General features: G+C 34.4%; 1 protein-coding gene across 19 annotated transcripts in view; it reads right to left on the reverse strand.

The window, feature by feature from the left end:
- Positions 1 to 13,748, reverse strand: part of MLIP (muscular LMNA interacting protein) — a 286,505-nt gene that overhangs the window by 95,137 nt on the left and 177,620 nt on the right. For 16 of the 19 annotated variants that reach the window (XM_060308350.1, XM_060308346.1, XM_060308336.1 and 13 more), the window contains 2 exons: positions 12,764 to 12,808; positions 2,121 to 2,165 (listed from right to left, as the gene is read on the reverse strand). In XM_060308350.1, the coding sequence (XP_060164333.1) occupies positions 2,121 to 2,165; positions 12,764 to 12,808 (90 nt within the window). The remainder of the gene's footprint in view (positions 1 to 2,120; positions 2,166 to 12,763; positions 12,809 to 13,748) is intronic. The other 3 variants (XM_060308340.1, XM_060308334.1, XM_060308349.1) reach the window with 2 other exon arrangements.

Genomic DNA, 13,748 nt, shown 5'->3' on the forward strand with positions numbered 1-13,748 from the left:
TAATTACATCCATCCAAGAGATGTTCTTTTTGTGTGTGATAGCCTGCTTGATAATAATCCCTTCACAAACCTACCTAGATCTCAAGTGAATTTTGGTATTAAAACTTAATTTAAAACTTGGTTAAGAAATTCCTTGAACTCTCTAGAGAAAATGTCTAAAGTAAATGCAAAAATAATATCATCAAAGTCAGTCAAAGCAACACTTCGTATTTTTCTCAGAACACAAACATCAAATTCATAGAATTATTTGGCCAAAAAAGTTCACTTATTACATTTACAATGGGTCATTTATACTATGTCTTAATTTATGAAATCATTATCTATATTTGCTTCTTTGAAATAGTTTCTTAAAATATTGTCAAGAACTGATATTTATCTATCTATCTATCTATATATGTATATGTCAGTCTGATAATATATATTCACACACATTCAACATCTAAAATCTGTTGTATCTATGTTGAGTATACAAAATATTTCTTAATTTTCACACATTATTCTCAAGAAACAAGTACATATATCATTATTTTAAATATTAAAATAGTTGTAACAATAGTTCCATACTAAAGTGGGAAACTGTTCAACTTCACAATGTTATTGTACCTCTTATTTCCATGGCAACTCCTTTGCTCCCCTGAACTAGTAACCATGGACTCACTGCCTTAGAGAGGCTTGGACAGAGTGTAATCGTTGTTCATTTAGAAGATTGAAGCCCAGTCTCCCAGATTCTTGACTTCTCCACTATCAGCCCAGTAGTTAGCGTTAGAGCAAGAAGTAAAAGATGGGTCTCCTGGCCCCGTTCCAGCATTCTTTCAACTATCCTATACTGCTGCCCACTATTCTAAATCAACTGACACTAAAATAACACTTCACACACACATACATGCACACACACGCAAACACACCCCATATACACACTGCATGTATAAACACCAACATGCCTAAGCCATTTGCTTCAATCATGCTATTTTAAGAGTCAAACTACACTTTTTATGATTTCCCAGCACTACAAATAAAAATATCATTGTCATTTTGGCATGATAATGACAAGATGACTTGTTGGCTATGGATGTAGGACACAGAAATAATTGCTTAAAATAGGGGGAAAAATCAGTATTAAACTGATTTTGTCTTCTTAATGTCTTACAGTGTTTTACTAGATATTTTCATTCGATTTTACTGAAGGTGTTTATAATTAATTATAAACAATAAAAATTAAAAGATAATAAAGAAAATATTTAATAATATCTAGGTAACATATCATGGTTCCAATTTGCTCATCACTGTAACAATAATACAAAACACTGTTAGAAAAAGTAATTTTCCTACTTAATCAAATTTTTATCTATAAATAACAGATTCTAGAGCCTACATCTGTGTTGTCCTACACAGTAGCCACCAGCCCCCTTGTTGGGCCCTTGAAATGTGGCTAGCCTGAATTGAGGTATGCTGTAAATGTAAAATACATAGCAGATTTCAAAGACTTTACCCCCAAAAAAAGAATGTAAAATAATCTCAATTTTATACTGATTATATATTGAAATGATAATATGTATATAAATAAAATATATTATTGAAATTAATGTGACCTATTTCTTTTTACTTTTTTAACGTGGCTCTTAGAAAATTTTAAATTACAAATGTGGCTTGTATTTGAGGTTCACACTATATTTCTATTGTTCGTCCCTGGTCTAGATTATCCACATGCTAATCTTCCTGTCTGAAATATCTCATTTCCTCAATTGCAGAACCTACTCTACATGATCAAAGGCTACATTGTCCTTGAACCCTTTTCTGATCTCTCCCATCCGGAAGTGAGTCCTTGTCTCTAACGTCCATCTGCATCTTCCTTCTGGCCTTGCCCATTCTATCCTAACACCACTACTAGGATGCAAGTTACTGGCAAATAAGTTCTATATATGTTTTTATGTATGTCTGTGACTTGCAAAACAACCACATGGAGCTTTAGTAAAGCATCGGTGAACTTTTACTAGACAAGTAAGCAAATAAACTTATATACAGTCAATTTGTTCTCAGTTCACATTTGTTCATATAAAGCTGTCTTAAAAGATCAGAATTTTCTAAAGTACCAGGTCTATGTCTAGTAAGAGGATACGTACCAGCTGACTCTCAGATACCGTAGAAGATGGTGAGGCGAGGTTTGCCTGCAAAATTATAAACGTAGTGTTTATTTAGTGAAATTCATAATTTAGTAAGATAATATATCTATGTTTTCAAGTATTCTGAAGTTTTTTTATTGCTAAAATAATACATGTCCCTTGTAGAATTTTGACAGGTATTAAGTAAAAGAAAAAATATCATTATGCCACCAAAAAATGATTTTTTTTACATTTTTTGTACATTGCCTTACAATATTTCTCCTACACATTTTTATTCAGCTCACATAATAGTAAATATGATGTTTTCTATGTTGCTTTTCCTTAACATCTTAACACAAGTACTAGCGTAAGACATCAAAAATTCTTCAAGGTGTTGTAATATGTCATGCTCTGTATACTCCGTATTTTACTCAAACTTACCAACGTTGTTAGCTACTTATATTTATGTACAGCAAAATGAAACAAATAACAGATTTTTTCATTAAATTACTCATATTAGAAAATAAAGTTTTCATGAAAAAAATTTTTAATTGCTTTAAATTAAAGAGGAGGCTAATATTGTTTCATCATCCTTGGTTCCTGAATTTCACTCCTTTCTTCTGGATTTAGTTTCCTTCTTGCTGAAGTAAATGCTCTGGTAGTTTTTTCAGAACTTCCTGTCTTGGGCTTTGTCTGAAAATGTTTTTATTTTGTTCTCATCCTGAATGAGAGTGTACTTGGACATAGAATTCTAAGGTAATAGTTATTATTTCCCAGCATTCTGAGGACTGCCCACTTGCTCTGACTTCTATTACTGCTGTCAATGTAAACGTCATAACTTGGATCATCCGTCTTCACATTTGCTTAGTGTTTAAGATTTTTCTCCATGACATTCTGTAATTCCACTATGATGTGTCTGGGCATGGACTTCTTTTTATGTATCCTATTTGGGGGCTTGGTGTAGTCCTTCATTCTGAGAATACATATCTTTCTTCATTTCTGGAAAATCCTCCAGGAATTACTTCAAATATTGCCTCTCCCCCATTATATCTAATCTCTTCTTTGGAACTTTGACTAAATATATGTTTGGTCTTCTGAATCCATTCTCCATCTCTATAAAATTCCCTGTCATATTTTTTATCTCTTTATGCTGCATTCCTGATCGTTTCCACATATAAGCCTGACGGTTGACACATTTTTCTTCAGCAGTATATTAATACATTTAACATGGCCATTGAATTTTATATTTTAATGACATTATTTTTAACTTCTAGAAGTTCAATTTGGTTCTTTATCAAATCTTCTTTATGGTATCTGTAATTCCTTTTAACTATTTCAACATTTTATTATATTTATAAATTCATTCCAGATTTTTCTATGATCTCTCTTGGCTAAATCCCTTGTTTCTTGTACCTGCTGACTCTCCTTCATGCCTCTGCCCCATGATGTTCTTTACTCATTTGATGGCTTTTTACTTTTGATTTTGAGCTCCTCTTCAGTCAGGGTAATTTCAGTGATGATTTCTGTAGGTATCTGAGAAACCCTGGGTTGGGAAACCATGCCTACAATACATTTCACATTTGCCCTAATGGGGGGCCCAGGTATTTCACTGATTCTGGACCAGTTTCCGTTTTATTTCATCACCCTCATATTCCTGAACTTACAGGGTGGCAGGTCCCCACATCTTCAACTTTCACACGTTTAGGACCCATTTTCTCATGGATGACTATATTACCACCCAAGAGTGTAAATTAAAGATGGTGGGAGGATTTATGTCTATTTCTATCACATGTTTCATGGCCATGTGGCCTTCTAGGCTCCTGGATGCACACAAAGGATTCATCCACAGCTCTGACTCATTATATAGTGAAAGTTAAACTCTAAGCTCCTGGCTACTGTCACCTGGGTTCTGACATACCTGTGTTCCCCCAGAGCTTAAGCTTCTTCTTAACTTTCCCACCTGGAGCTCCCTCTTCATTTCTGACACTCACAGTTACTCTTTCTTTCTTGTAGATTGGGTTACATATATATATTTTAATAGTTATGTTTTCTCAAGTTTTCTGCCCTTGAATGGGAGATCAGGCTTCCACATCAGGGAAGTGGTCAACATACAGATGCACAATCATAAATATACTTGGCTGACACATGATAAAGTTGTGTTCCTACACTATCTCTATTCTTTTTGAAATTGCAGATATTTTCGGGGTTATGACAGATGTGTCAATATTGCTTTTACTCTCTGAGAAGTGAATGATAACTGAAAGCTGAGTGGTTCCTATGGTATCGCCAAGTACGTAAGAGTGTGAGTCACCAAACATAACGACCAGGCACCTGCTGTCCTTCTCATACTGTGTCCAACATGGTTTGTTTTTGATTTTTTGACTCATGACATTCTTCACCAGGATGGTCACTGCTCACTGCCATCCCTGCTTGCTCTACAGCAGCAGTATGTCCTGGCTAATTGCTCCCCACCTCTAATTGCTGTGGACCAGGTTACCGTGCGCTGAGGTTCATGGTTATTCTGTGCTGCAGAATATTACCCTGCAGAATGCCTATCCCAGTGATTTTTCAATTCACCTAGGGTTTCATTTTTAACCTCATAATGTAATATGAGTAATAACGATTTCTTCTAATGTCTTAGGATCTTTTCCTTTTGGTTAATTCTTCATTATTGCAGTAATGAGAGAATTCTCTATGAATTCCCTAAGTTAAATGACTTCTATGAAATATGCTGAACTGAATGTATCTTGACAGGAACAAAATATAGTTATATTTTTACCTCAATACTTATAGGAAAAAAGAAGTCACACACTAAAAATAAAGTATTTGCACAATTTAACTATATTACTAACATTTTTCAGTACTTTGTGCTAAATAATACCAAACTATCATAAGGCAAAAAGAGAAAGTGCTCAGGCAAACACATTAATTAAATTAGGGAAAAACACAAATATCTTAGTATCCAGTCTCCATAAGTCCCCAAAATTTCTTCACTGGGAATTATGACATAACAATAAGGTGATTTAGACATCCCCAGTACAGTTTTATTTCATCTAATATAATGAACTTCATATCACTATTATGAGAAACTATTCCCAGAGGAAAAAACAGAATTAAATTTGAACCTCAGGGTAGAGTTAATATTTATAAAGCTACTGCAGATCCTTTATCAAAGAAAAAGAATATTGGCTTATGTGTATCATCACAAATATAACCAGATGCTTTCAACTAACCCAGTTGTGTCAAACTCTTTGAGAAGCTTCCCTCTGCTTGCCCAATACATGTTACTGTTTATTAAATTCTGTATCTATAGTTATGTTACAATATTGCAGCAATGATTTTTGAAAAGTAAAGAAAGATTGTCTGGTGAGCTGAGATTGGAATGGTGAGTAGCAAGAGAAGGCTACTATATTTAAAAAACTGCCAGTTGGTCAACTAAACTAAGGAAGAGAAGCAACATGAGGTACCTAAAAATAAACTTGAAATTGGACTTGAACAGCACTGATGCTTTTAGTCATTTGTTCTATCCACGCTAATACTAACCATGAAGAAGGTTAGAGATGAGTATAAGAATGACTCTTGTGTGAAACAAGATCCCATAACCTGTATTCTACAGCCTTTGACATCATTTTAATTACAAAAGAAAAAAAGTGAGAGGAAGATAGAGTAGGAGGATTTTAACCAGCATATCACCATTAAGAAACAAACAAAACTTTAAAACAGAGCAGTCAAAAAATTGGGAAGTCAAAATTTCATATTTCAAAGAAAACCTATTAAAGCGGTAGGTTATATGCAAACTGAAAGAGTTAAGACTAAGGAAAGAAATGAAGATTTAAGAACCACTGAAAAATAAATTGCTACACAAAAGCCACCACTGAGGCCAAGCCACTTTGGAGAAACCATTTTCTTCTTCCAAAGACCTCATGCCAGAGGCACATAAAGTATATCCAAGCTCCTCAGCTGTTGTCTAGATTTGCTTTTCCTTGCAATCCACAGCTTTTCCCCATTCTCGACTCATGGGTGTCAGGCATCACACTAGCAGACACCTTTTGGGAGATTGGGACAAAATCAAATTGTATCAGGTAAAAAGTGTTGAACAGTTACTTTTGCCTTCTACCCTATGCACTTCTACTTTGGGCAATATTTTTTTCCCTTTCAGCAGTCATGTCCCTCCTCCCTGAATATAACATCCAATTCAATAGGATTAAAATGTTTCTCTTTGACCTTTTCTCTGTTGACTTTAATTGTCCTGAGTTTTCTTTTCTTAAGGCTCAAAGAACTCTAATTAGTGATAATGTGTTAATTGAATTATTTTAGTTCTCCCAGATAAGACTGATCTACAGACAAGCAAAAAGGTAAAACTTAAAATATCAACAGAGCCCCTAATAATCCCTGAGTTGCTGAGCTTGGCATTGAGGAAATATAAAATTATAAGATGATAAGACACTGTCTTACCCTTTATCTAGAGAGCATTCCTGTTATTTGTACATAAGGCACTACTCAAAAGACTGAATCCAAAAGAAGATGAGGTACATATATACAATGGCCTATTACTCAACCATAGAAAAAATGAAATAATGCCATTTGCAGGAACATGTATGGACCTAGGGATTATCATACCAAGCAAAGTAAGTCAGAAAGAGAAAGACAAATAACATATGATATCACTTATAAGTGGAATCTAAAATACGACACAAATGAATATATCTACGAAACAGAAACAGACACACAAACATAGAGAACAGACTTGCAGTTGCCAAGGGAGAGGAGAGGTGGGGAAGGAAAGGATTGGAAGTTGGGGATTAGCAGATGCAAACTACTCTATATAGAATGGATAAACAGCAAGGTCCTACTGCATAGCACAGGGAATTATTCAATATCCTGTGATAAACCAACACGGAAAATAATATGAAAAAGAATCTATATATGTATAACTGACTCACTTTTCTGTACAGCAGAAGTGAACACAACATTGTAAATCAACTACACTTCAATAAAATTTTAAAAAGTTGAATCCAATGGTGAGCATGGTAGGCACCAAGGACAGAGAGATATATGTATGAGACATCATATTTTTCTTGCTTCATACTGTTTATTCTACTTGTAGACCTTACCCTATACGAATATCTCACTAAGAGCTATATTATGAGTTAGTGATATGTCCCCAAAAGGTCTAAATATAAAAAGTAGAGTTGAAAGTATTTAAAAAGTTTGACTCAGTAACTTAGGGAATGATGATTCCACATTGTTATGAACATAATTGGTAGGCAGAATAAAAGGGCATAGTGACCAGCGACAGTCACAGTTTACATGTGCAAAAGAGGAATAAAAAATCAGATCAAGGGAAGTGTGGCTGAAATATGGCGCCTTCATTTTTGGTGACATCTAAAATGATGAAGAGAAGGACCAAGGCATAAAGGATGTCTCATTAAATCATTTCTCTTCTTCCTCATTTAGCTCAGCCTATATAATTACCTTCCTTTCCCTCCTCATCCCCTCTCACACATGCATACCTTGGAAACATTTCTGAACAGTGGAAAAAAAAAAAAAAAGGAAAGAAAGACAGAATGAAGAATGATCAGTAGAGTGGAATTTCTTGCTTATATTGTTCATAACTCATCAAATCTCTGGTCACAACATATAGAAGCAGATTTGGATCCATGTCTGGATTTAAGTAGATTGGATTTTTCACCTCTTACTCTTAAGATCTATGGCTGCATTAGGGCACATCACCTCTGAAACACTCCAGCATAGCAACGTTTCCAAGCATAGCAACAAGGGGACTGTGTGAGGTGGCTTAATTGGAGAAGATGACCTTTATTTGAACATCTGTATATATAGAGGGAAATATTCTTAATAAAGTTTGACACATTTTTCATATTCTGTGATATTTTTAAAGCAATATGCTTCCACTGTAATGATATTTTTCTGTCCCTCAAGCTCATTAAAATGAGATTTTACCTCTATGCTATATCATATTCAATAAAGCTGTCTTTGTTAATTCTCTGGTACTTAAAAGTAACTTCTTAAATGTAGAGAGTTTATTAAATAAGTTGTTATCAATAGAATGTGACTCCAAATGACAGTTTTTTTGATAAACTAGTAATAGGTCCAAATATTTGCCCTATTTTCTGAGATTGCTCTTTATTAAGAAAGCATACTGTGGTTTTGAATTACATGAGTGAAATGAATTTATACTGGTAGCAGTTAATGAAAAATAATAAACATTTACTAAGGCAAGTATAATGCAAAGAAAAAAAAATAACACTCCCCTCCAAAGATGATAGAGTGAAAACAGAATGAAATAGAAATTTAATTAGAAAATTCATTCCATTACATAGAGGGAAGGAAACTCTTTAAAAATGAGTGCCATGAGAAAAAATCACTTGTAGATTAACTGATAAATTATGAGTTAATTTACATGCAAGCAAATAATTTAAAACATTAGAAATATACTAAACATTATCATCTTAGAAGTTGTCACCAAATATGAAATTATTCATTCAAAGTTTAAGCTGGAGTTTACTGGGGATGAAGAATTAATTTAAACCCAGAATATGAATACTAACATAAAATATTTAAGGAAGACAAATTATTTCTAGCCCCTGTTGGTACACGCAAATAATAACAACAGGGACTTTGACATGAGGAATACCTGGGTTGGACTTTACCTTCTCTGTGACTTTGTTTCCTCCTCCATAAAATGGAGATTTGAAATAATCATACCCACTTCATAGGACTGGTATAAGGTTAAATGAGATAGTTAAAACTGATTTGCAAGATAAGAACTCAAAACACTAGTTATTATGATTGTTGAATTTGGCATCTGTTAAAAGCAATCAAGTGAAATACGAATGATAAATTAATCAATCCCACAGGTGACCTGTGGAGATCAGGACCACTCAACGTGTTTGTTCACCTTGTTTAAATTCTATGACACTTAAGAGAACCTCAATTAAATTACTTTAAACTGCAATTCAAGTACACGATGAATTGAAGAAAAACCTGGACTTTAATTAGTCTAAGTTGAAGGTCCTTTACTGTATCTGGTTCATCCTAAAAAACAGACTAAGTGAAATGTAACAATATGTGCAATCAAGATTAAGAAAAGGAAATGAATTGTTTTACATGGATTTTTTTTTTTTGATGAAGGAAAGTCAGCTTTTTGTCAAAGTCCCCTAAAGAGGAATTAGTCATATCATTTCTCATTATTTTATTAAACCACTCTCATCATCCCAGGAAAATTGGAAATCCAGTGGACATACTGACACATTGAAAACTAGCAACTTTGTACATTTGTTTTAACATCAGCCAGTGCTCTGGCTAGCTCTCCTCCAATTTCTGCAAGATTGGTCTTTCCTATTTTGTTTACTGTCTCCCACATGGTATGCTTCAGAAATGGGGGCCTTGCTGTTCTATTCATCCCTCACACCTCAGTGACTCCACATGAGTACTGGGGCATGGCAGACACTCAAATATTTGTCAAAACAGTGGAAAATTGAATAATAGAGCTAGGAACTGACTACACTTTCTACTCATCACAATTCACAGACTATATACTATACTTTTAAAGAGCCGCCAGAAACAGGGATTTTGAGTGGACTGTGCTAAGCAGCTGAGGCCACCCTCAAGTGTAACAAAACTTTTTTTTCTTGGTTCTAATTTAAGTTTTCCCTTTTTTTTCTCTGTGGTGCAGACATTGGTAAACTGCATGATCCCTGCTTTAGAATAGAATCTAAGAAGCTCTACAAAGGCAATGATACACCAAGTCCCAGCAGCTGTATACTGTGAAGATGCCTACTTTCTTCAAAGTTTTGAAGAGAGATGGTAGAATATTGAAATGTTACAGTTTGTAGGATTCTCAGATTTGCTTTTGAGTTTCCATGGGAGAGGAAGGGAGAAAAATGTGGAGATTAATTAATTAATTAAGGGAAAACTATTCAAGTTGTACTTAATATGAGGCATTTGTAGCTCTGCTAATATGAATATTAGAATTTCTAGAAAAATATATTACAGTGTCAGGAGGAGAGATAAATTAGGAGGTTGGGATTAACATATATTTACGCACTACTATATACAAAATAGATAATCAACAAGGACCTACTGCATAGCACAGAGAACTCTACTCAATACTCTGTAATAACCTACATGGGAAAAGAACCTGGAAAAGAATAGATATATGTATAACTAAATCACTTTGCTGTACACTGGAAACTAACACAACATCATAAATCAGCTGCACTCCAGTATAAAATAAAAAAAAATTTAATAAAAATAATTTTAAAAATTTAAAATTTTTAAGAAAGAAAATATTACAGTATCATTCTTTTTGAAAACTCAGGACATAGTGTATTCAAGGTCAATTATTGACATATGATTAAGGCTTATAGCTAAGGAACACTTCTGTTCTAAAATTTCATTTTTCTCCTCAAAAACACTGTATCAGACATCACTTAGTAAACGTAATAACTGAAGCCAAATATTTACAAGTGTGACTTCTCTCTGATGGCACCAAAAATTGGTTTTCCCATTCCACCATAAAATCATCCCATCTAGTCTTTCAAAAGACATGGACATATTTGAGGTGTCACAAACAACAATTCAAATGTCATTTTGTGAGAGAAATTAATAAACAAAGCTTTTCCAAGAAACCAAATTTAATCAAAGCCAATAATTTTATCTGAATTAGAGTTTATAGTTGTTCGAGGCTATATTAAATCTATTTGATGATTCAGTGTTAACTTTGAATGACTCAAATGCTCTCACAAAGTTTGCGGCAAATGTTAACCTCCTTTAATCAAGTCGGATAACTGACAGAAGAACAATGTGACATAACCTCTAACTATGGAGATTGAAGCAGCCCCTCCAGAATTGTTTCCATTGTTATCAAATTATCCACCTCCAGGAGGTGTGGGAGGAGGCATCAGCTCTCTGTACCTCATTATAAATGAATCTAAATCAGATGCACTTAGGTGCAAATTAGGAGTAGATGAGAAAGGAAGGTGAGAGTAAAGAATATTCTAGCTACTTTTTCTTGGGTCTGGCTCTTGTAGAATGTCTCAGTCACAAAAAAATAGAAGCATTTTTAGGGACTTTCTTTTCTTATATCCAACTGAAGAATCAAGGAACTCAGCTAAATCATGGTACGTCTAGTCTTTCCAAGATAAGGAGGGGGAAGAGAAGGGGGGAGACATGGATGAAGGGAAAAACAAAGGAAAAAGAGAGGGGGAAAAAGGGAAGAACCATTATTTATTGAATCATTTCTATGTGTCAGACTACAGTAAGGGCTTTTCATATGTTAACAGTTATAAATCTTACATCAACTAAATATTAGTATCCCAATTTTATAGATGAAAAAAATTAAGGCATAGAGAGGTTAAGTGACTTTCCAGGATTCATTAGCAAGCAGCAACACTGTGATTAAAACTTGGGTATAGCCCACTAAATGCCCCCACTCTTTTAAGTATTACTCCAAATGACTTCCAGTAATAACAGAAAATAACAGTGAAGGCTTCTAGAAAATGTTCTAAGCAGTGTTCCCATCCATACCTTCCAAACATTATTTTCTGAATGTGATGAAGCTCAGTGACTTCACCCAATTTATTAGCTGCCTTAGGGAGGTTCTAAAGAAGGCAGAAATGTATAAATTACAAAGAAGATATGTCACAAAATTTATATTTACTAATTATTGACTCTGAATGATGACGATGATGAAAACGACATAGTAGAAAATATGAAGTATAAACTAAAGGGAATAGTTTACTGGTTTGTTTCAAACTAAAAGCTAAACACTTGCTTATGAGACAATCTTGCTTATACTAGAATATGTTGGATCAGAAGCAGAAGTTGGCCACATGATGGATTATTAGGTAAATAAAGAATAGGAATGGGATGAGGCTATGTGTGTGAGTGTGCATCTAGGATGTTCGGAGCCAGATCTCCTCAATTAATTGAATCAAGTGTGTGAGTCTATACCTACGTACCCATTATTACTATACTTTTGCTCATAGGTGGAAATCGATTTATTTGAAAACAATTTAAATGAAAGAAAGCAACAAACTAGTCCAAATCAAATAAATTGGCAATCCCATTAGAAACAGACAAATCTTAATGTTTCAGCTATGTGAGTTGACTCTTTCATAATAAGCATGATAAACCATTACAGAAATGAAAATGTCATCTAAGCCTTGATAATTAGAAAGACAGAAAGCAGGTGCTAGAATTCTGTTTGATTCAGCCAAACTAATCAAATGAGACCTCACTTAAGAAGGAATTTATTCAATAAACTTACCTGACATAACATGATTTTCCACCTACCCCTTCCATTTATGAAAAATTCAACTAATTCAATTTAAATGACTATATAATTGAGTTTCCTCCAAAGCATGCACATGCACCCATTAAAAAAGCAGTATGGGGCTTTCCTGGTGGCGCAGTGGTTGAGAGTCCGCCTGCCGATGCAGAGGACACGGGTTCGTCCCCGGTCCAGGAAGATTCCACATGCCGCGGAGCGGCTGGGCCCATGAGCCATGGCCGCTGAGCCTGCAAGTCTGGAGCTGTGCTCCACAACGGGAGAGGCCACAACACTGAGAGGCCTGTGTACCGCAAAAAAAAATAAAATAAAATAAAATAAAAGCAGTATGTATAATTATGAAGAGACTCACATATTTGGTTTCTCGACCAGCTGCTCTTGGAAGAGTTGTAGGCATCTGTATGAAAATAAAAGCAATTACACTACTGAAGTAATCAAGAAAATGTTAAAAGATCAACTTCTGGGATAAATATGTTCACCTTTTTTTTTTCCTATTAAGACTTTCTAACCATTGCTCCCTCTTTTCTTTACAAAACCCCCTGTCCCTTTGAAAATTATTTCATTAAATACTATCACTTTATTGTTTTTTTCATTGCTGTTATTGATCAGCTTTCTAGGAAGTTTTATCTTATTTATTGATGATGTTCATTCATGGATCATAATAGTTCCTTATGTAATTTTGGCAATTTCAAAATTCACACAGAAGTCTCTATCCCCTCAATTCTTTGAGCCGCTCAACTCCAAAGATACTCTTATCCACTCCTTTTCAATCATCTGCTGCCAGGACAATTCCTAGATGTTACCTTCACAAATAAAATGGAAAACTTTGAAATTTCATTTTCACATCCTCCTCTTAGAACTCTACTTCTCATCTACCATCTTCATTTCTCAAATATCCCAAAACAACATTTCTTCAGCCTCACTGAGACTTCAAAATCAATGAGCCTTCCCAGCTCCATTATGGCTTTACTGCCTCTCTCATTACATGTTTCATATTCTCAGCCATTTTAATAGTACCTTAATTTATCTTGCTTCCTTCTCTCCTTGTGACAAACTCACAAAAACTAACAACAACAGCAAAAACCTGGATGGACCGTACCATATATTTTCTCTAAATTTGTATTGGAGATGCAAAACATGGCTGAGGAAACTCTCTCAATTAAGCTAACTGATTTCATTAAAAATTATGAAATAATATTGTACATCAACTATATTTCAATAAAAAATAAGAAATTAGCTATGGATACATGCAAGTGCACTTGGGTTGCAGGGAGGAATAGACTACAAAGGAGCACAAGGAAACTTTTTCTTTTGATGGAAGTTTTATATCTTGGATG

Source organism: Globicephala melas, chromosome 11, assembly GCF_963455315.2.
Source record: "Globicephala melas chromosome 11, mGloMel1.2, whole genome shotgun sequence".
NCBI classification, from domain to species: domain Eukaryota; kingdom Metazoa; phylum Chordata; class Mammalia; order Artiodactyla; family Delphinidae; genus Globicephala; species Globicephala melas.